The sequence below is a fragment of the Natator depressus genome, chromosome 5 (assembly GCF_965152275.1).
Source record: "Natator depressus isolate rNatDep1 chromosome 5, rNatDep2.hap1, whole genome shotgun sequence".
Taxonomy (NCBI): domain Eukaryota; kingdom Metazoa; phylum Chordata; order Testudines; family Cheloniidae; genus Natator; species Natator depressus.
The window spans coordinates 41,981,866-42,003,442 of NC_134238.1; the positions used below are offsets into that span (position 1 = coordinate 41,981,866).

The 21,577-nt window shown below is 39.8% G+C and overlaps 1 protein-coding gene across 4 annotated transcripts in view; it reads left to right on the forward strand.

Annotated features, from left to right (window-relative positions):
• The window catches only part of MAST4 (microtubule associated serine/threonine kinase family member 4), a 442,775-nt gene that overhangs the window by 96,431 nt on the left and 324,767 nt on the right, over positions 1 to 21,577 (forward strand). For all 4 annotated transcript variants that reach the window (XM_074952648.1, XM_074952649.1, XM_074952650.1 and 1 more), the window contains exon 2: positions 16,312 to 16,465. In XM_074952648.1, the coding sequence (XP_074808749.1) occupies positions 16,312 to 16,465 (154 nt within the window). The remainder of the gene's footprint in view (positions 1 to 16,311; positions 16,466 to 21,577) is intronic.

A 21,577-nucleotide genomic window follows, 5' to 3' on the forward strand; every position in this document is an offset into this window, starting at 1 on the left:
ACCCTTGTGCTTTTTATTTACAGTGCTGCAGTGTAGTCCCCTTTATTCCCCAACAGTTATCCCCTTTCAAACCTGTTCCAGGGTCTCCTGTGGAGAGGAGACAGAGCTGTAGCCTCCTATTCCCTCTGAGGCTAGCCTCCTGACTGAGCTTTCTCTAGGGCTTTTATAGCCCTTCCCTTCTGCAGCCCAGCTGCCGCTACTTAGCTCAAGTCGTTGCTGTGAGCCTACCCTCGTTAGGGCCTGCAGATGGGCTCTCTGCTGGCTGCCTGGGCCCCTGCACCTGGCTTCCCTACCAGAAAGCAGGGCTTAGCAAGCATTTTGGCAGGGCATTCAAGGGGTTTTACCCTTGCCCTGCCACACACAGATTGAACCGGTACCATTGAGCATGTTGTCCTGTTTGTTGCAAACTGCTTTCAGCCAGTCAGAGGTTAGCACCTGTCTTAGGAGAGGTTTCAGAGTAACAGCCGTGTTAGTCTGTATTCGCAAAAAAGAAAAGGAGTGCTTGTGACACCTTAGAGACTAACCAATTTATTTGAGCATAAGCTTTCGTGAGCTACAGCTCACTTCATTGGATGCATACTGTGGAAAGTACAGAAGATCTTTTTGTACACACAAACCATGAAAAAATGGGTGTTTACCACTACAAAAGGTTTTCTCTCCCCGCACCCCACTCTCCTGCTGGTAATAGCTTATCTAAAGTGATCTCTCTCCTTACAATGTGTATGATAATCAAGGTGGGCCATCTCCAGCACAAATCCAGGGTTTAACAAGAACATCTTGGGGGGGGGGGGTAGGAAAAAGCAAGGGGAAATAGGTTACCTTGCATAATGACTTAGCCACTCCCAGTCTCTATTCAAGCCTAAGTTAATAGTATCCAATTTGCAAATGAATTCCAATTCAACAGTTTCTCTCTGGAGTCTGGTTTTGAAGTTTTTCTGTTGTAATATCGCAACTTTCATGTCTGTAATCGTGTGACCAGAGAGATTGAAGTGTTCTCCGACTGGTTTATGAATGTTATAATTCTTGACATCTGATTTGTGTCCATTTATTCTTTTACGTAGAGACTGTCCAGTTTGACCAATGTACATGGCAGAGGGGCATTGCTGGCACACGATGGCATTATCACATTGGTGGATGTGCAGGTGAACGAGCCTCTGATAGTGTGGCTGATGTTATTAGGCCCTGTGGGCACAGTTGGCAACGGGCTTTGTTGCAAGAATAGGTTCTTGGGTTAGTGGTTCTGTTGTGTGGTATGTGGTTGCTGGTGAGTATTTGCTTCAGGTTGGGGGGCTGTCTGTAGGCAAGGACTGGCCTGTCTCCCAAGATTTGTGAGAGTGTTGGGTCATCCTTCAGGATAGGTTGATAGATCCTTAATAATGTGTTGGAGGGGTTTTAGTTGGGGGCTGAAGGTGACGGCTAGTGGCGTTCTGTTATTTTCTTTGTTAGGCCTGTCCTGTAGTAGGTGACTTCTGGGAACTCTTCTGGCTCTATCAATCTGTTTCTTCACTTCCGCAGGTGGGTATTGTAGTTGTAAGAATGCTTGATAGAGATCTTGTAGGTGTTTCTCTGTCTGAGGGGTTGGAGCAAATGCGGTTGCATCGCAGAGCTTGTCTGTAGACAATGGATCGTGTGGTGTGGTCAGGGTGAAAGCTGGAGGCATGTAGGTAGGAATAGCAGTCAGTAGGTTTCCGGTATAGGGTGGTGGTTATGTGACCATTGTTTATTAGCACTGTAGTGTCCAGGAAGTGGATCTCTTGTGTGGACTGGACCAGGCTGAGGTTGATGGTGGGATGGAAATTGTTGAAATCATGGTGGAGTTCCTCAAGAGCTTCTTTTCCATGGGTCCAGATGATGAAGATGTCATCAATATAGCGCAAGTAGAGTAGGGGCATTAGGGGACGAGAGCTGAGGAAGCGTTGTTCTAAATCGGCCATAAAAATGTTGGCATACTGTGGGGCCATGCGGGTACCCATAGCAGTGCCGCTGATCTGAAGGTATACATTGTATGGAGAGTGATCACTTTAGATGGGCTATTGCCAGCAGGAGAGTGGGGTGGGGGGAGGTATTTTTTCATGCTTTGTGTGTATAAAAAGATCTTCTACACTTTCCACAGTATGCATCTGATGAAGTGAGCTGTAGCTCACGAAAGCTTATGCTCAAATAAATTGGTTAGTCTCTAAGGTGCCACAAGTACTCGTTTTCTTTTTGTCTTAGGAGAGGGGTTTATGTTGTAGTGGAGATATACTGTGTGTTTTGCTTCAGTCAGTGGAAGCATTTCTTCAGAGTGTGCTGCATTCCAATCTTTATCTTGTACAATTTTTTACCAAAAGCTATGGTAAGGTTCACAATATGCAGCTGTCCTCATCAGTTGTGTAATTCTTGGTCTAATTTTCGACTCCAAGGTCCTCAAGATTGGGATTTTTTTTTTTTAAATTTCAACCTATGGCATTATGTTTTAATAATGGAATGTTGAGCGTATGTCACATTCTAGACAAAGCCAAAAGGATAAGGATGAGTGGAAAATATGAAGTGCTTTTTATATTAAGCACTGATCCTTGATACCACAGTGATTGGGATAGATGGGATTGAGTAGGATGCTGTGCTTAAGTCTGCTTATACCAGATGAATTGGAAAATTGACTAAGGACAGCAACAGTACAGCACAGATTCCCTTCTGACTGCATGCATTCTTTTTCCCAGATTCTCCTTACTGCTTGTAACTTTTTTTCTCCCTTAAGTCTTTGAACGGGTTATTTGAGCCAGATAATGTTGCTAAGCCCCTTCAGTAACTCCTGTTAACAAAACCTAGATGTACTCATTTTAAAGTAGTCTGAGATTGACAAATGACAGTTGCCAAAAGATGTGATATGAATGGAGGCGTTTAAAAACTGAGTACAGTTTTTTACTACTGCCCTTAACAAAGAGGACAAATTAGGTACAAGTGATCTGGGCAGTGCTCTTCCTCCCATCTACACTTGTCATTAGGCCTCTAGAATCTTTTGCCATTTTTTTTTGTGAGCTTCTGATATGTTAACTACAATTAAGAAAAGAGATTTAGGTGTTGATTTATTATGTTACAGGTTTCTCGAAAAATTACCAAGCCACTAAATCCGTTATTTCAGTTCAATTTGAGCAAATTTTCAAGTGTATATTTCCAACTGAACTATCTCAGGCATGGTATGGAAAAGATTAAAAAGCCTTTGTCTGCGTAGTCTCTTTTGGCAATATTGCATTATTTAAAAATATTTAAGAACTATGTTAAATGTGAAGCTCAGTGGCTACAGAGTTAAACTAAAATTTCTGGTGCTAGATACACTGTTTATTTAGTTTAAAAATACAAAAAGGAATGTTGCAAATGGGCAGTTATGCATCTTGTACTGAAGTATATGCGCATAGCATTTGTACTAATACACCCAGTAAAGCATTTTTTTTCCAAATCAAAGTGTAAATTAACTTTGCAAGTCCTTCACATAAATAGCTTTTCAGTCATCATGCATTGATTTACAGATCAACTTCAGCTTTATTACATACTGAGAACCCCCCTCCTGTAAGCCTGTTTTGCCATGGTTTTCTTTTCCTTTGCTTTGTACCTGACTTGCATAATGTTCAGTGAATTCTTTGATAGATGTTATTTCTAAGGAAAGTGATTGTGGATTGGACGCTTCATAGGGCCAAAAGGATTGTGTAGTATTTTTAATGGTCTACATAAAATATAAAATATAATTGATTGACCTAGAAAAATATTGTCTCTATTCAAGGCAAGTAATGAGTATTTTATCTTATTTTAAAATTTCTAAATGTAGAATTCAGAAATACTACGGTGCTCAAAGCTATTTATTACAAGCTTCTGGGGCCAAAAGAATGTTTTACACTTGCCAAGGGAGTAAGTTAATGAATGGGATTTTGTTAGTCAGTGGCTGGATTTCACAAAAAATGCAGTATTTTGGTAGAGACCTTCTGTGCTGCTTGGAATTGCAATTGTTCTAAATATGGGTTGTTAAAACAAGCTGGTCAGTGGGATTAGCAACATTTTACCTTGCATTTTTATTTTTAATTTCAATGTAATTGAGGGGAAAGTGAGACCTAATTGAGCATGGATGCAGTGCATAGACTTGAATAAACAACTAGCTGACTGAGGCAACTGAGCAAATGAAACCTTTTTAGGTAAGGTTAGGAGCTCAGTGGTGACTGACTAGAAATGGATTTTACAAATGAACTAAACTGCTTTCACTTCATTAGCATTCATGGTAAATCGAAAAATACCCTTTCTGAAGATATATGTTCTCCTCAGCAAATTAAAGCATTTTTTCACTAACCAAATGATGATGATGTCAACAACTGATGGAGATGAATAGGTCCTCTTCTTAATGTACCTCAGTTTTTTTTTTCTGGAATTGAAGGTGACTTTGAAGGAAAGTTTACTATAATTTAATCCTCTTCAGTGTAGCATCTGTCAGTGATACTTATCCCCTTTCCTCCCCAAAGTCTCTATGTATAATCCACACTGTTAAAATAATGTTAAATTTACTGTGACATATGGAAATATTTAATGAATGTATTGTATTTGTAATTGACTTTCTTATTGCATCGTGAAGGTCATTAAAGTACTTGAGGATGCAGTTTTGTCAGTGGTGGTTTTTTGAAGTCTGTTGTCTTTTTCCTACTTTCTCAATACCTAATGGTTTATGTTGTGCTTTAGCAGAGAGCACAAACAAACACAATTGCCAAGACTCTGCTAATATTAGACAACAAGGAAGTAAAACAGTCACACTGTGCTGTATGAAGGAACAAAAATGCATCTGTGACAAAAAGAAAAGTGTGTGTGTGTGTGTGAGCGCACACAGGGGGGAGAGGAAGTGTTACTTTCAGGCATTTAACAATGCAATAACAATTTAACAACTGATAGAGAATAAACATTAAAATCTCTTTTAAAAAAAAAAAGGTAGTGAGAGAAACCCGTGTGCATAGTCTTCTTTTATAGCTTCTTTTTTTTGCCTACAGGCAAATCAGTAAAAGAGTATCTTCGGTATTTTGTCCTTTGAGGAACCAATTGTATAGCTTTCTTGTGTCAAGTACACATTCTAGACTTCATGTTAAATATTGGTAGTAGTTTTCTAGCAATACTCTATTGGGCAATGAGCACTGCTGTTTATAGCTGGCACACCAGACTGCAAGAAGCAGACAGATAATTATAGTGTTTTAGTTTATCTGTGGAGACTGTTTAAATTTGAAAACTAACATTTTCTTCAGAGTTGCTCGCTCTTTAGCTGGCATGTCTTGTTGTATGGTAACCAAGCAATATTGCCCTCACCCTGTCTCCTCTAATTTGTTTTTCTAGCTGAGTTCAGCACTGTTTAGATCTCAGGCTTGATTAGTGTGGAGCATTAATTTTCTGTTCAGAAAGCTGAGTTTGTCCAATTAGTCACATGGAACCTAGAAGGCTGCAGGCGTATGTGGGGCTTCTGTGGGACAATATAACATTCTGTAATTTATCCTGAATGTTTGCATTTTCCCAGTAATAACACTGAATGCACAACAGCAAATTTGGCTCCTTGCCCCCTCAGGTTTCACCAGTCCAGGACTGATCGGTTGTGTTCTTTCTGTAACAGAAGCCTAGAGTGTTTGGCACACCTGTCTGCGGGCTTACTCATGAAACTCCCTCTGTACTCATTTAGTTTCTGCACAAGACAGATGTAGTAGTAGACACCAGTAAGATTTCAATACCTCAGAGCACTTTTTCTTTCCCCCTGTCAAGATGGGAAAAGGAAAAGATCACAATACAAGAAGGGAAGGGAATATCCTTGCTGCTGAGCGGTATGCCTCAAACCCACTGCTGGCTCAGCATTCACGATACAGGGCATTTCCAGCCATCTAAATTTTGTTGAAAATTATTTAGCTGGCCTAATACTGCTGATTGGCAATTTCTGTGTTCAGTTTGTCTGTTTCTAATATCAATTAAATTAATTGGAACCGAAAAAACCTGCTATTCCACTCTTGATTATTGTCTTTCACAAAGGTTGCAGACATATCCTCGAGAGTGAGCGAGTGCGTGTGTGCATCATTTCTATGTGTAAATGTAGGCCACTGTTCAATATTTGGGGCCTGAGTCAACTGTCACGATGATTTTTTTACATTAGTATAACTCCATTGTGACCCAGGGACACTTTGGTACCAACTGGCAGAAGGCAGAAAGGGGTGCGTAGGGGTTTATGGGGATCTCCTAGGTCTGATGTCTACCTAGTATGTGCCAAACAGTGGCATGTGAGGTCTCTACCAACAGCCAGTAATGCAACTATCATTCTAATAGTTGCAGGATGTATGCATAGATACTTAAGGAATTATGTAGCTATACTGAAAACTATCTTCTTAAGGTATGGAAGTTCAGATAGGTCACCAGAAGGTGATTAAACGGGTTCTGTTTAGGCCAGGGGCAGTAGACACTTTTTTCTCTGGCTGGTCATTGTGTGTTGTGTGGCTTACAATGTAAATCTGTTGAGCCTGATACTAATGAAGAGATTGTGAATTCATATGAGAGAAGATCTGCAAGAAAAAATCAAATGTAGCAGGGGGGCATCCTGTTTGAATAAAGACTATGAATTTTTGGGGTGTAACTGGGGGTACTGAAGTATACACAGGATTCTTCACCAAGGAGACGAACAGTCAGTGTGTTCTGTCTTTTATGAAAGGAGGGTCAAAGCATAGATGAAAGAGGCTGGAAAATGCTGCAAGGTATTAGCATGGATGAGCTAAACTCCATTTGCCAAGACAGCATCTTGTTAGTTAAGTCTAGGCTCTAAAAAATGTGTAGAAAATTTTATTTTACATTTAATCATTTGTTTCTAATACTTTCACTTGCTACTTCTAGAATCTCTATACTTTGTTAAATAAACTTCCTTGTTTTCACTATAAATATATCTTTAAGTGCTGTGTGTTACATAGAGGGGTAATCTGAAGGGAAAGTGGTAAACTATTGAATCCTGCTTTTTTTGGTGTGTACTGCTTAATCTGTTAATTCTGAGTGTCCAGTGGACCAGGGACTGCGCAGTCCAGAGAGAGGCTTGGGGATTGGAGTGTTTTTATTGCTAACCTCTTAAAGGACAGTGGAGCCTGTGTAGGGTGAGAGGGCAGTGCTTGTATTTCCCACAGCTTGTGGAATTGACCCAGTCAGGCACAGACAAGGCTTCCTCACTCTGAGAGCAGGAGGTTGTGTTGTCTGCCATCAGCTTTAAGTGTACTGTGATTCTCAGTGGAGCACTATTTAGATATTTCTTGCACATGTGAGAGAGACCCTTCCTGGTATCCACAGTATGCTGTTTCCATTCTTTTTTTAAATGCCTATTCTTAACTCCAGTTTGCTTCTATTGGATTCTGAGTTGGTAGCTGTGATAACCGAGAGATGTGATTTTCATTGCTCAAAAAGGTTTGCACACAGTTAGGCATGTGGTTTGGGTGATTCTCTATTTAAAAGAAGACTTGCTTCTGATTTTCTTCACTGGTGTATTTGATGCTATGGTCCCTTTACTATTCTGCTTAGATGACTGCCAATGAAGCAGCTTATCAGCATTTTTACACACACTTCAAAGGTAGCTGTTACCAAAGTATCTGGGCTTTTCCTAATTAAATTTAGGGAGATTAGTTCTTTCAAAGAATAAGAACACCTCTCTCTTCAGGTGTAAACCAACTTGGGTGGTTTGACTCTGAGTATCTAGCTGGGGCCATGCCATTACTGAACCTCTGAGCTTGACCCTAACACTTATAGGGCTTTAGAGATCAGGACAAAGGAATCCAAAACGGAACCAGAGCTACACAAGGATCCCAATGGAAATATGAAGAAATGGAGTGATGTGTTCTTATTGGTTTCCTCACCTGTAAGTGAGCAGTTGCTTATTGAACTTAGCTGTAGCTCCTTGGTGACCACAGAGGACTCTTTCTGGCACGGCTACTATTTGGGAATGCAGAAGAGATCAGTATAGTTCAGCGGGATCCTGAGGTTGTGCACTGCTTTGATAACAAAGGGCAGGCATTCTCTATAAAGTGAGATCAGAATTCCTACTGGATGCTCAAATTCTATCCAGGTAAGACTGACATGATTCTGATAAGCAGAGAGAAGAATTTTGAGCAAGATACTTTTTATCCTGCTACACTGTTCCCTTCAGTTATTGAGATAAGTAGATACAGTGGACATCCTGGTGTTTACATTCTTAACGACAGGAATTGGGTCTTTATTTTAGGGCGTCTGCTCTAAAATAAAGAGAATGGCCTACTGCTTAGCACTAAATGCACAGCAGGCACTTTTCATTTTCAACCCATAGTCTGTACACGTTTTGAGGTAATTGTACGTTTCTCTTTTTTTACATTTGATGCCTGATGGTTAAAAGATTTTTGGTATGAATGACAGCAAACGCTGTATTTAAGAAATGTGTGTTTGTATATGGTTTGTATGAAAGATATGATAATGATATTAAATCTTGCTACATTTAAGAGTAACAAATTAAACTCCCGCAATCCTAGGTTTTGCATGAGTACTTTGGGACAAGTCATTTAAAACCTACACCTCTATTTTAATGCCAAATGGGAAATCTGAATATTCCTTCTATATAGAGATTAGAAGTGGTCAGAAAAGGGAAGTATTTTGAAATACAAAAATGTCTTTAAAAAAAAAAGTTAATGAGCCTCCCAGCCCAGGTCAACAGTTTCATTCAAGTTTGGGTGGCTAACCCGAGCCTCAGTTCGTGGCGCAGTTTCCACACTGCTATTTTTAGCTTGCTAGCTCAAGCCTCACAAGGGTGCATCTGTCAACCTGGTTTGAGAGGCTTGCTTCCCATTGCAGTGTAGACATACCCATAGTTAGAAAGATTTTTTTCCTAATATTTAACCTAAATCTCCCTTGCTGCAGATTAAGACTGTTGCTTCTTGTCCTACTTTCAGTGGACATGGGGAATAATTGATCATGGTCCTCTTTATAACAGCCCTTAACATATTTGAAGACTGTTAACAGGACCCCCCTCATTCATCTTTTCTCAAGACTAAGCGTACCCAATTTCTTTAACCTTTCTCATAAGTCAGGTTTTCTAAACTACTTATCATGTTTGTTGCTCTCCTCTGGACTCTGTCTAGTTTGTGCACATCTTTCTAAAATTTGGTGCTCAGAATTCAGCACAGTGCTGCAGCTGAGCACTCACCAGTACTGAATATAGTGCAACAATTATCTCCTGTCTGACATATGACGCTCCTATTAATACACCTGAGAATATTATCCTTTTTATCAGATACTTCACATTGTTGAATCATATTCATTTTGTGACCCACTATAACCCCCAGATGCTTTTCAGCAGCACTAACACCTAGCCAGGTATTCCCCATTTTGTAGTTGTGCATTTGATTTTTCCATTTTAAGTGTAGATCTGTGCACTTGTCTTTACTGAATTTCATCTTGTTGATTTCAGACCAGTTCTGCAATTTGTCAAGGTTGTTCTGAATTCTAATCCTGTCCTCCAATGTGCTAGCAACACCTTCCAGCTTGGTATCATCTGTAAATGCTATTTAAGTATATTCTCCACCACTCCATCATCCAAGTCATTAACGAAAACATTGACTAATAGCGGACCCAGAACAGACCCCTGCAGGATCCCACTATCTAAGTCCCACCTTTAATCACTATTATTCGAGTACGGTCTTTCAACCAATTTTGCATCCATCTTATAGTAATTTCACCAAACATTTATCTAACTTGCTTATGAGAACATCATGTGTGACTGTGTGAAAAGCCTTACTAAAACCTAAATATATCATGTCTACTGTTCCCCTCCCACATTAGCTGGGCAAGGAAATTAGGTTGGTGTGGCATGACTTGGGTCTTGACAAATCCATGCTGGCTATTCATTATCACCCTATTAGCCACTCAGTGCTTGCATACTGATTGTTTCAGTATCTTTCCAGGTATCAGTTAGGCTGATTTAACTGTAATTCCCTCTGTCATCTTTGTTGTCCTTTTTAAAAATAGGCACTATGGTTTCCCTTCTTCAGTCCTCTGGGACCTCACTCATCCGTCACAGGTTCTTGAAGATAATTGCTAAAGTTACAAGATTGCTTCAGCTAGTTCCTTAAGTTTTGTAGGATGAATTTCATGAGGTCCTGCATACTTGTCTTACACCCAACTGAGCTAAATAGTTTTTTAACCTATTCTTTCCCAATTTTTGGCTTATACTCCTTCCCTGATGATGGTGGTGGTGTTATTAATAGTATTAAGTATCTGGTTACCATTAACCTTTTAGTGAAGACTGAAGCAAAATAGACAATAAACACCCGAGCCTTCTTGATGTCATCAATTATTAGCTCTCCTTCTCCGCTCAGTAGAGGCCCTATGTTTTCTGTCATCCTTCTCTTGCTCCTAATGTATTGATAGAGCCTCTTATTGCCTTTTATGGTCCTTGCTATGTATAATTCATTTTGTGCCTTAGCCTTTCTAATTTTGTGTCTTCATGCTTGTGCTATACTCTTGTACTCCTCCTTAGCAATTTCCACTTTTTGTAGGATTCCTTTTTCAGTTTCAGATAATTAAAGAGCTCCTGATGAAGCCATAGCCTATTTCTCTTCTTCTTAACTTATTACTATTTGGATGACTACATGATCTTAATTTATTAACTCAGCTACATTTTTCCCTCCTGAAATCCATAATCTTGTGTCTGTGACACTACTGCCAGGCCCCTGGTTTTGGGCTACGGTGAAAAGTAAGCTGCTGTTGCAGATGAACTTCTAAGAAGAAACATTTTGTTTATCTGATTATGAAGTATGACGAACAGAAAAAAGGAGGATAATATCCATATAGATTACCATGAAATGTCAATTGCACTTCAAAAAATCAACATCAGCTGTAGTCTGTAACTGGACTATCTTGTATAAATGTTTAGCATTCATAAGGCTTCACTGTTAACCAGTTGACATACTTGATGTATCTTTTTGACATGGGTAATAGTTACAGCTTGGCATATAGATGCATTGCAGCCCTGGAGTCTTAAATATCCACCTGTCTTGCATGGTGAATTCTATTGATTAACATTTTGCGTTTTTAAAAAAAGGAAAAATCCATCTTTCCTGCAGAACAGGTGTACTTTTAAGGATCCAGGACTATACTAGTGTCAGGACAAGGCAAGGGGAATGCCGTTTCAGGAAACAGCTGATTCTAGACACAGACATAAATAGAATCATAGAACTGGAACTCGAGAGGTCATCTAGTTCAATCCCCTGCGCTCCTGGCAGAAGTAAGTATTATTTAGATCATCCCTGACAGGTGTTTGTCTAACCTGCTCTTAAAAATCTCCAATGATGGAGACTCCACAACCTTCCTAGGCAATTTATTCCAGTGCTTAACCACCCTGACGGAAGTTTTTCCTAATATCCAACCTAAACCTTCCTTGCTGCAATTTAAGCCCATTGCTTCTTATCCTATCCTCAGAGGTTAAGAAAAACAATTTTTCTTCCTTCTCCTTGTAACAGCCTTTTACATACACGAAAACTGTTATCGTGTCCCCTCTCGGTCTTCTCCTTTCCAGGCTAAACAAACCCAATTTTTTTCAATCTTCCCTCTTAGGTCATGTTTTTATAGCTCTTTTCCAGACTCTCTCCAATTTGTCCACATCCTTCCTGAAATGTGGCGCCCAGAACTGGACACAATATTCCAGTTGAGGCCTAATCAGCGCAGAGTAGAGTGGAAGAATTACTTCTCGTGTCTTGCTTACAACACTCCTGCTAATACATCGCAGAAGGCTGTTTGCTTCTTTTGCAACATTATACTGTTGGCTCATATTTAGCTTGTGGTCCACTATGACCCCCAAATCCCTTCCCGCAGTACTCCTTCCTAGGCAGTCATTTCCCATTTTGTATGTGTGCAGCTGATTGTATCTTCCTACGTGGAGTACTTAGCGTTTGTCCTTATTGAATTTCATCCTATTTACTTCACACCATTTCTCCAGTTGGTGCAGATCATTTTGAATTATAATCCTGTCCTCAAAAACACTTGCAACGCCCTCCCAGCTTGGTATCGTCTACAAACTTCATACAGCGCCTATATCAAAATATTAATAAAATACGTGTTGAGAACAAATCACTGGTCTCCTAGCTCTGTAGGAAAAATTCCTATAGAACAGAAGTGAGGCTATCACTCAAATTCTGTCCATATTTTTATAGAATTTTTAACCAACGAGAAGAATTCTGTAGCAGGGATATAATTCATTATGCAGTAGAGAATTTTTCAACCCATTCTCTTTACATCATTCTCTGTTACATTCTATAGGTTCTTAGAATACTTTCTATGTAACCCTATTGTTTCCTGCATATTAAATTCTTTGACTTCTTGTGATGTGGGCATAGCTACCATACCCATGCCTCTTCCATGAACACAGAGTGTCTGACACCTCCTTGCTTGTAAACACCAGAGTGTACTTTATATACAGTCTCAGTTCCTCCACCAGTACATGTCAGTGCACCCACCTCCCCCCCTTTTGCACTGTTTTTGAGCCCTCCAGCCCCTCCTCCAGTGGTGGTGATGGTAGGTGGGAGGGGATGGTTGAGGTATCTACTTACAGAACTCCTCTCGTCAGGCTATCCTAACTTTGTTTAACTCTCCCCCACCTTTCTTCCTTGAGCACTTCTTTCCTGTGCTCTTTTTAAACCACTTGCCTGTTAATGGACTAATTAGATCATTAACTTCCTAACCTCATTCTGCCCCAATAATCAGGCACATCCCTGACCAATTAGACTTTCTCTGAGTGGTGGGGGGAAGGGAAGCGAGGAGGAGGAGGAGGGGGGTGGGATGCCCTATTTGGTGCCAGTAATGTCCAGGGTTGTGGGTCAACCGCCATCTCTCAGCACTCTGTCATACTAATCATAAGAGATGAGACTCGCAGTGCAACTTACTTTATTTACTAGGTAGACAAGCCATTTGTTTTTGTGAAATATTTTCAAGATGGTATTTGGTTGCGGGCGGGGGAGAAACAGCTTCCATCTTAAAAAGGGGATAACGATGCTGACCTTTCATAAAGCACTAGATCTACTGATCAAAAAGTATTATGCAGCTACTAGGTGTTTGTTTGTTTTATTTATTTTTAAAGTTAATCTCCTCTTATAACAATGAATTTAAGCTAGTTTAGCATATGGAATGTGTTCGCCTTCTCTTGGAGGAAATTCTTAAATGTTTGATACCAGGAAAGCATTTTGCATAAATTCGGATTCATGCACTTATAGGAATATTAACAACAAAGGCATTAATAAATGGTGTGCACTAAGCTAAAAATACAGTTCTTGCCTCTTTTGTATAAATTCAAAGACTAATATTTAATTCACAGTATGTTCAAGATATAGAACTCTCAAATATATACACTTATCTATAAGATAAATTTTATGTGTACCCATTTTACAGCCCCGAGAAGTATCTATTCTAGTATTCCACAAGTGGGCTCCTCAGAATGAGGGATTTTTCAGTGTAACTTGAGCTGTATCTCAATTTAATAAATTAGTTTTGTTTTTGTGCGGTGTCAGAAAAGCTAAGTAATACATAGCTTTTTCGTAATTTCTCCCCAATCACTATCATACATTTCCCTCCCCCGCCGTCCAGTCTTTGAAGCTGATAATGACTAACGTGGGTGGGAGACAGTGCGTAATGTACATTCAGAGAAAAAGTCAAATTTTAAATTCAGCCCAGATTTCTGTCTCTTGGAGATTGTGCAGACTAACATAGCAATTGTTTTCTGCTACCTTATTGGCTGGCTAGCTGTACTGTAGAATCTGGTTATGTATACCTCTCTCTGGTTATCCATTCTGCATGAGTGCAGCATCATGACATCCCCAAACACCTAGCAAGGACACTACTATTATGAAGATGACAACTCCACTGGAATCTACTGTCAAGGGGTGTGTGTGTGGTTTATGTGCTGAACAGAAAAGACATGAACACTTTTAAACTGTTTAAATATTTGAGGCATATTTTAAACAAACAACCCTTCTGTCTCTCCACCTTTCTTTGGGATAACAGTGTTTTTATCCCCCTAGCTATTTGGAAACCTCACTTTTCTTGTGGTTTTACAGATTCCAGAAAAACGAACAGTGAATGAGCATGGATTTAATTGAAGTATGTCTTTCCATTGCTTCACTATTTTAAAATGTGTGAAAGTCTTATCCATGAGCCAGTACATAAAGTTAATTTGACCTAATTACCATTTGTTTTTAAGATGCGCACATACCACGCTGCTTAAAACATATCTTCAGAGTGAAAGAAGCATTTCAGGAAAGCGGGTCTGTTAAAAATATTTCTCAGTTGGTAGTTGTGCTTCTTTGGAAGCAAACACTTCACTTGCGTGGGGGACTGTCCTGATGTGGATAGAAAATCTTTTTACTTGCTGCCTTAGCTTTGGCTTGCAATGAAGTGCAAATTTTGTAAGGAAAGTACTGTTTCAGTAGCCTGCAAAGGATAGAACCTTTAGACTTCTTTCAAGGAGATATGTACTATACATTTCATTACATAAATAACTTTCTCTTCCTCATCAGAAACCAAAACAATCCTTTACAATAGTTTTAGAAGCATTTTGTTTCAGGATAAATTGACTTTCATCTTCTCTAAAACTAAAGCTGTGCAACAATATGAAAGATATAATATGTTAATATTGCCAAGTAACTGAAGATGGAAGTATGAGATTAGATTCTTTGAACTATATTATTACAGCTGATGAGACTTGTTTTTTCATGGCCAGCTGAAACACTGTTTGTAAACTTAATGGTGTGTGTGAGTGAGATTTGATCTCATCTCTAATTCAAATAGGTTCCAAAGGACTGATTTAAACCCCTATCCTCAAAGAAGTTTAGAAATAGGAGCATTAATATGTTAGCCTTGATTTTGATCCCTAATTTGCTCTGGTGTATGTGTTTTGTTTGTAAGATTACTTATCTTAATCTAGCTAAAGGTTTTGTGTTGGACCTAGTCCTGTGAATTAGGAACTGAAATCCTGACCCTGCTGACCAATGAAGCCAAGACTTCACCCCATGGTGTCTAAGTACTGCACAGAATTTAAAAAAAAAAAAAAAAAAAATCCTGGCACAAAATCACTTCCCCCCACCCCCACCTGCTCTTGAGGCAGTGGAGTGGGATTTTGAAATATGAGCATTGACTTTGACCATCTTTTATTGAAAAGATGTTTTTTTTTTTCTTCTAGCTCTTCTAGCTATCCAGGCTTTGGACTCAGTCTGATCTTCTAGCAAGTGATCAAATGTTTCCAAAATTGTCTTAGTGTTAAGATAAAGAAATTTAAATTAAAAGCAATGAAATTAGAGTGGATGTTACAAAATATTCTAGCAGAATGAACAAATGATGTTGGAGTCAATCATGTACGTTACAGAAAAAAGTTATTTGAAAAAATTCTCCTTCTATACCACATTGACCACATCCCCACCCTTTGCTCCCACCCCTACATTTTTATTACTAGAGACTTACATCTTTTTAAGAGTTCGCCCTCTTTTGCATCCCATCTCATATTTGTGAAATTTAGAATAATCTCCACATTAATCAAATTGTTGTCACAAGCAGAGGACTGTAATTTTGGGTACAAATAAATAGGAGGAGCGATAATCTCCTAAATAACAAACATCCTTATTTGTATTTCCCTTGAAATAAAGACAGTAGAAGTAAATGATTTCACTATATGCCGAATAATCTTTAAATGGAACATTTTACCTCGTGGTGTTAGTGGAACAAGTTCTTATTTGATGTTTTAAATAGGTTTCCTGTTTATGACATACTGCCATCTGGTGGCTTTTTTATTTAATGTTGCAGTATATACATGTCAAAAACTGTTTAAAAGAATGGTTTCAGAGTAGCAGCCATATTAGTCTGTATTCGCAAAAAGAAAAGGAGTACCACAAGTACTCCTTTTCTTTTTGTTAAAAGAATGTTATTTAGGCAAATCACTCAAAAGTTATGAAATGTTGGTTTTATGAAGGCCCGTGCAGACTTAATTCTGGCTCTGTGTCTCCACCCTGAATGAGGCAGCGGTTCTGCATGGAAAAAGGTGTGTGATCACATAATGGAAAAACTGTATCTTAATGTACAAGGGTGCAGACTTAAGGTTACAGAGGCAACAATACTGGCATTTGCTGATTTTTAATGCTTCATTTAGCAATATATAATTTTTTAAAATGTAATTTACTTTGTGAACCCACTGCTAAGTTAAAAAAAACCTTCATACGAATATGATTTTCATGCTGACAGTGTCTTTCTATTGTGGGATCTATCCTTAAAGAGTATGCATTTTTTGTTTCGTTGCAGCTTGATCATATATTATCCCCTCCATCTATGCTATTTCGGAAATCCAGCAACCCTGAAGTCTCTTCTGGCCCTGGAAAGTCATTTAAGTTTAAAAGACAGCTGAGTGAAGATGGAAGACCATTTAGAAGAGGAAGCCTTGGAGGAGCTTTGACTGGTGAGCATAGGAGGCCTGAAAACTAAAAGCACAGTTGATCTGTTTGGACCTGATTTCCTTGAAGGTCTAACAGTGCCATGCAGCATCATGTACACATCTCTGGCCTCATTTGTCTAAGATGTTTTTCTCCCTTTCAAATCCCCCAATGAATTTTTTTTTTCGTGTGAATAGACTGGGACCAGCCGTTAGCTGAGTTACTCTCTCTGAGCTACAGCAGCAATCTCAACACCGAAGCCAGAGTTTTCAAAAGCGCTCAACCCTAGTAGCTCTTAATTGTTCTCGGTGAAAGCTACAGTGTTGAACGCTTCTGAAATTTGGCCACATTGTTTAAGAGCCTAAATGGTAGCTATTGATTGCAGAGCTCTTTTGAAAATCTGGCTTTATGAGTCCACAAAATGAATATGAAAAAGTTAAGTCCAGCTAGGCACAATTTTTTTTATAATGGTGAACCAGATAATGATAGGCCTGTAAGCCTGACATAGACCCTCAGCCAGATAATGGAATGGCTGATACAGGTTTGTATTAATAAAGAATTAAAGGAGGGTAATGTTGTTAATGCAAATCAGCATGGGAAATAGATCTGGTCAAACTTACTTAATATTTTTTTTAATGAGATTACAGGTTTGGTTGATAAAGGTTATAATGTTGATATAATATTGTTAGACTTCTGAGAGGTGTTTGGCCGCATGACACTTTGATTAAAAAAACTAGAATGACATAAAATTAATGTGGCACATAATAAATGCATTAAAAACTGGCTAACCCATAGATCTCAAAATGTAAATGTAAACAAGGAGTAGTCATCAATGCATTTTCAGAGGCATCCAGCAGGGATTGGTTCTTGGCCCTATGCTATTCCGCGTTTTTATCAATGACCTGGAAGAAAGCAAAATGATCACTGATAAATTTTGCAGATGACACATAAATTAAGAGAGTGGTAAATAATGAACAGGGCAAATCACTGATTCAGAATGATCTGTATTGCTTGGTAAACTGGAGCAAGCAAACAATATGCATTTTAATACAGCTAAATGAAAATATATACACCGAGGAACAAAATAATGTAGGCCATATTTATAGAATGGGGGAACTCTATCCTGGGAAGCAGTGAGTCTGAAAAAGATTTTGGGGGTGTGGTGGATAATCAGCCGAGTATGAGCTTCCAATGCGACTCTGTGCCCAAAAGATGCACAAACATGGGACTTTCTCAGGTAGGAGTAGAGAGTACCCGAGTCTCCCATGTTTGTGCATATTGTTTGGCTGTCTCAAAAATTCAGAGATGAAATTCAGATTAGAGAGTGAGTATCACATTAATATTAAAAAAAAATCTAAAATGAAAATCTATACACCTCTAAATATATGCTAATTAATGCCACAACGGATGAAAAAGTGACCTGAGCTGTCAGTATTAGTGCTTTCCTCTTGGTGCCAGTTCCAGCATTTTAAAATGTATTTATTCTACCCTTCATACCATTTTTTGCTGTTTTTTCCTGTAACTTGGGTTTTGTCCAGTTCGGCTGACAAACCTAAAAAGAATCCAGAAATTGGCAATGACAGTGGAACCCAATTTCTCCGACCCTCCCATAACTGTGTCTCCACGCTTACCAAACAACCAGGACTCTTAGGCCGTAGGCAGACAATCTCTCCTGCAGACATTAAATGGTGCTGCAGCATTGCATTTTCCCATTCTCCGGTTTATCTGGAGTTTTGAATATCTGGTCTGTCCCCGGTCCCCCTTAGACCGGATAAACAGGGTTCTACTGTATGTTAATCATTAGATTAGAAGCAGCTGGAACATTCCAAGGGTACAATATCTATACATACTTGATGGAAAAGAATGTGAAACATTCTTTGCATTGGCTCTGAAGTTACATGAGGGAAAAGATATAGACCCTACTACAGTGGAAAGTCTCTTGTATCAGAATATTAAAACAAACATGATTTAAGTTTCATCAGTATAAACAATACCATGTTCTTTGAGTCCTCTCTCATCAGGAGTTCTTTTATTGATCTTTGTAATATAAATTGTGTTTACATGTTTTAATAGGTTTTAGTGACAAAAGTGTTTTTGTACCACACTTATTTGTAAGCTTAGTCTGCAGTACAGGTGTGCATTATATCCGGCTTTTCCTGGCAAAAGCTACTCTATAGACTGGTTCAATTGACTTAACTGATGCTTCGCTGAAACTAGAGGTAGCCATATGCTAGTTGTGATTTCAGAAGATGCTTTTTGCCTTATAAACTAGAATAATGGTCTTTGTGAATCAGATTTTCCCTATTTCCAGAGGAGTAAGGGGCAAGTCAGCATAATAAAGCTGGGAAACAAACCTACTCTGCCACTGTAAACATGCTGGTCTTTAACACGGTTCTTGAATTTCTGTTGGTCCTTCAAAAATGAAACAGACCTACATTTTGTCTGCTTGCAGTGTGTGATAAATAGCTTTAAAGTGAGGATTTGGGAACACAGTGAGTAATAGTATTTAATAGTGTTTAACTGCTTCATTACTAATGCACTTTCAATGAATTGAATACCCCACAGGCTTTAGGACCTTACAATGGCTTATACATCTTAATAGCTTCCTTGATGCTGATCAATTAAATCTAAATCACTATGGCTCCAGAGATTTCTTAACATTATTTTTAGGACTGTCTGAACTTTCACAAATCAACTTGTATCAGTGTATATCAAAAACATTTACAAGCATTCTTACAACTGCCCAGCAAGATAGGGCTGATCTTTTCAGTGTTACTTTGTGCTCTCCCATCTACTTGTATCCACCTGTTGTTGTCTCGTTAATATTCTAGGTTATATGGTCTTCGGGGCCAGACAGTCTTTGTTCTCCATGTGTATAGTGCCTAGAACAATCCTTGATTTGGACCTCCTAGGTGCTACCATGATACCAATAATAAAAATTGGGGGTATGTGTTCTAGAGACAGCTAAAGTGAGGCATGCCAGGAGTCCTGACACTGTCTCATGCCTGAAATTGTTCAGTTTTTAATTGAAGACTAACTTTTTTTTCTCTAATTTCTGGTTCAGGATCAGTGCTTGGGGGAAAAAGTACTTGTACTGAATGCATTTGGTTCATCAGAGTGCCTAGACTTATCAGTTGGAAAGAAATTTAATCTTTAAAAATCACATAAATCTGATTAGTGTCTTGCTTTATTCCCAGTTTTTATTCCATTAAGTTTTTATTAGTGGCCACTGGGCTGAGAACCATTAGCAGAGCAGTAGAAATCACTAGTTTGGAAGCAGTTTGGAATACCAACTTCCAAATACAGTAGTATAAAACATAAGCTGCAGTTCTAGCAGTTGAAGGTATCGCCTGCTAAAATGATGTAAAGAATTCAAGTGGCGGTGAGGAGGGGAGAGCAGGAGGGAAAGATGTTAACTAGAATAATGTTCTAAATCTTGGTGGTTCTTTGATCCAGGACTTTGCCAGGCCTGCATCATTCATAGCCCCGTTGGCTGGGTGGCTGTTGATCCCGTGGGTCTGTGTGTACCACCTGCCGATGCTTCCCTTGCACAATTGGCACAAGGAGCCTCCTCAGCACTGGGAACTTCTTCAGTACTGTCTTCTTTATTGCTGTTGGCGCCATTGGTGTTACTGTGGCGGCATTTGGCACTCACTGCCTTCTGTTTGGCACCATCAGTCACCTCGATATGCTGCTGACTTCAGGGTTGATACCACTTCCAGCACCGGAAATGACAGAGGCATACTCAGGGCTGTCAGCACCAGTTCCCTCTTCATCTTGGGCTATGGATGTGTCAGACCAGTTACTTACACCCTCAGGACTGGCTCCACCTTTATCCTGTGAAGCTTGGGACTCCTCAGCGTCTAGGGCAGGATCTTCCTCTTTTTGCTCTCCATTGCCTGACATGCATCAGGGGCTGTTCATGGAGTGTTATGGGTACCAGGATTGGTGCTTGTCTCGCGGCTGGGATGCGAGCCCTGTAGCTCAGGGCCTACTAGCCACCAATGCACTATTCATGTTAGTGGCCTCCTTGGAATTGATGGATGCTTCTTCAGTACTGGAGGATTTCAAGGCATACCAGGACCTTTTGCAGCACAGAGTGGCTTCCCTGGATATTCAAGCACAGTTCCTGCAGGTTGTTGGATATCCTGCAGCCATTTGCCCTGGGAAGGTAACCCTTCCTGTTAGTGATGTGTTCCTAGCACACCGGCTTTGGTACCGCCTACTGTGAAGCACATCGTAGAAATGGCACTTCATTCTTCTGAAGGGATTTGAGGGTGTAAAATTCCCTGGTTGTAATCACAGTGAATGATAGAGCCCAGCAGGGCAGATTAAATCCACTTCCATTAAGAAGGACTCTAAATGGATGGACCTGGTGGGTAGGAAGATTTATATCTCTTCTTCCTTGCAGATGCACGTTGCTAACCAGCAGGTGTTGCTGTCCAAATACGATGTGAATTGGACGGCTGTGTTTAAGTTTGCAGACCAGCTGCCTGAAGCCTCAAGAAGGCTTTTGGGCATTTATCATTCAAGGCTGCTTAGTGGTGAAGACTTCATTGCAGTCTCTTTTGGACATCATGGATACTTTGGCCAGAGTGGTGGCCTCGGCGGTGACCATTAGAAGGGGTCCTGGTTGCAGAATTCAGGCACATGTCTCTATGTGCAGCGGGCCATACAGGATTTGTCCTTTGATAGCCGAGTGCTTTTTTGGACAAGATGGACGAGACTCCACACTCCTTCAAGAACTCTAGGGTACCCTATGGTGCTTGGGGATGTGATGTATACACCAGGAGTGCAGAGGCATCACTATGGTGATCAGCAGTAGCAGTGCTGTCCGCAGCGCACATTTGGGCAGCCTTTCCTTCCCTCGATGCATGTCACGCTTTTCTGGACTGTGTCGGGGCTCAGTGGTTCACATACTTAATACATCACCATAATGTTGTTGGTATGTGAACAGATAATGGGGAGCCGCTCCAGGATGCTCTGCCGAGAGGCAATCCAGTTGTGGCACTTCTGCACTGAGGAGAGTATCACTCAGATAGTTGACCACTTGCCCAGGGTCTAGAATCATCTTGTAGAACATCTCAGCAGGAATTCTTCCCTGTCTCATGAGTGGTCCCTAAAGACAAGTATCTTTT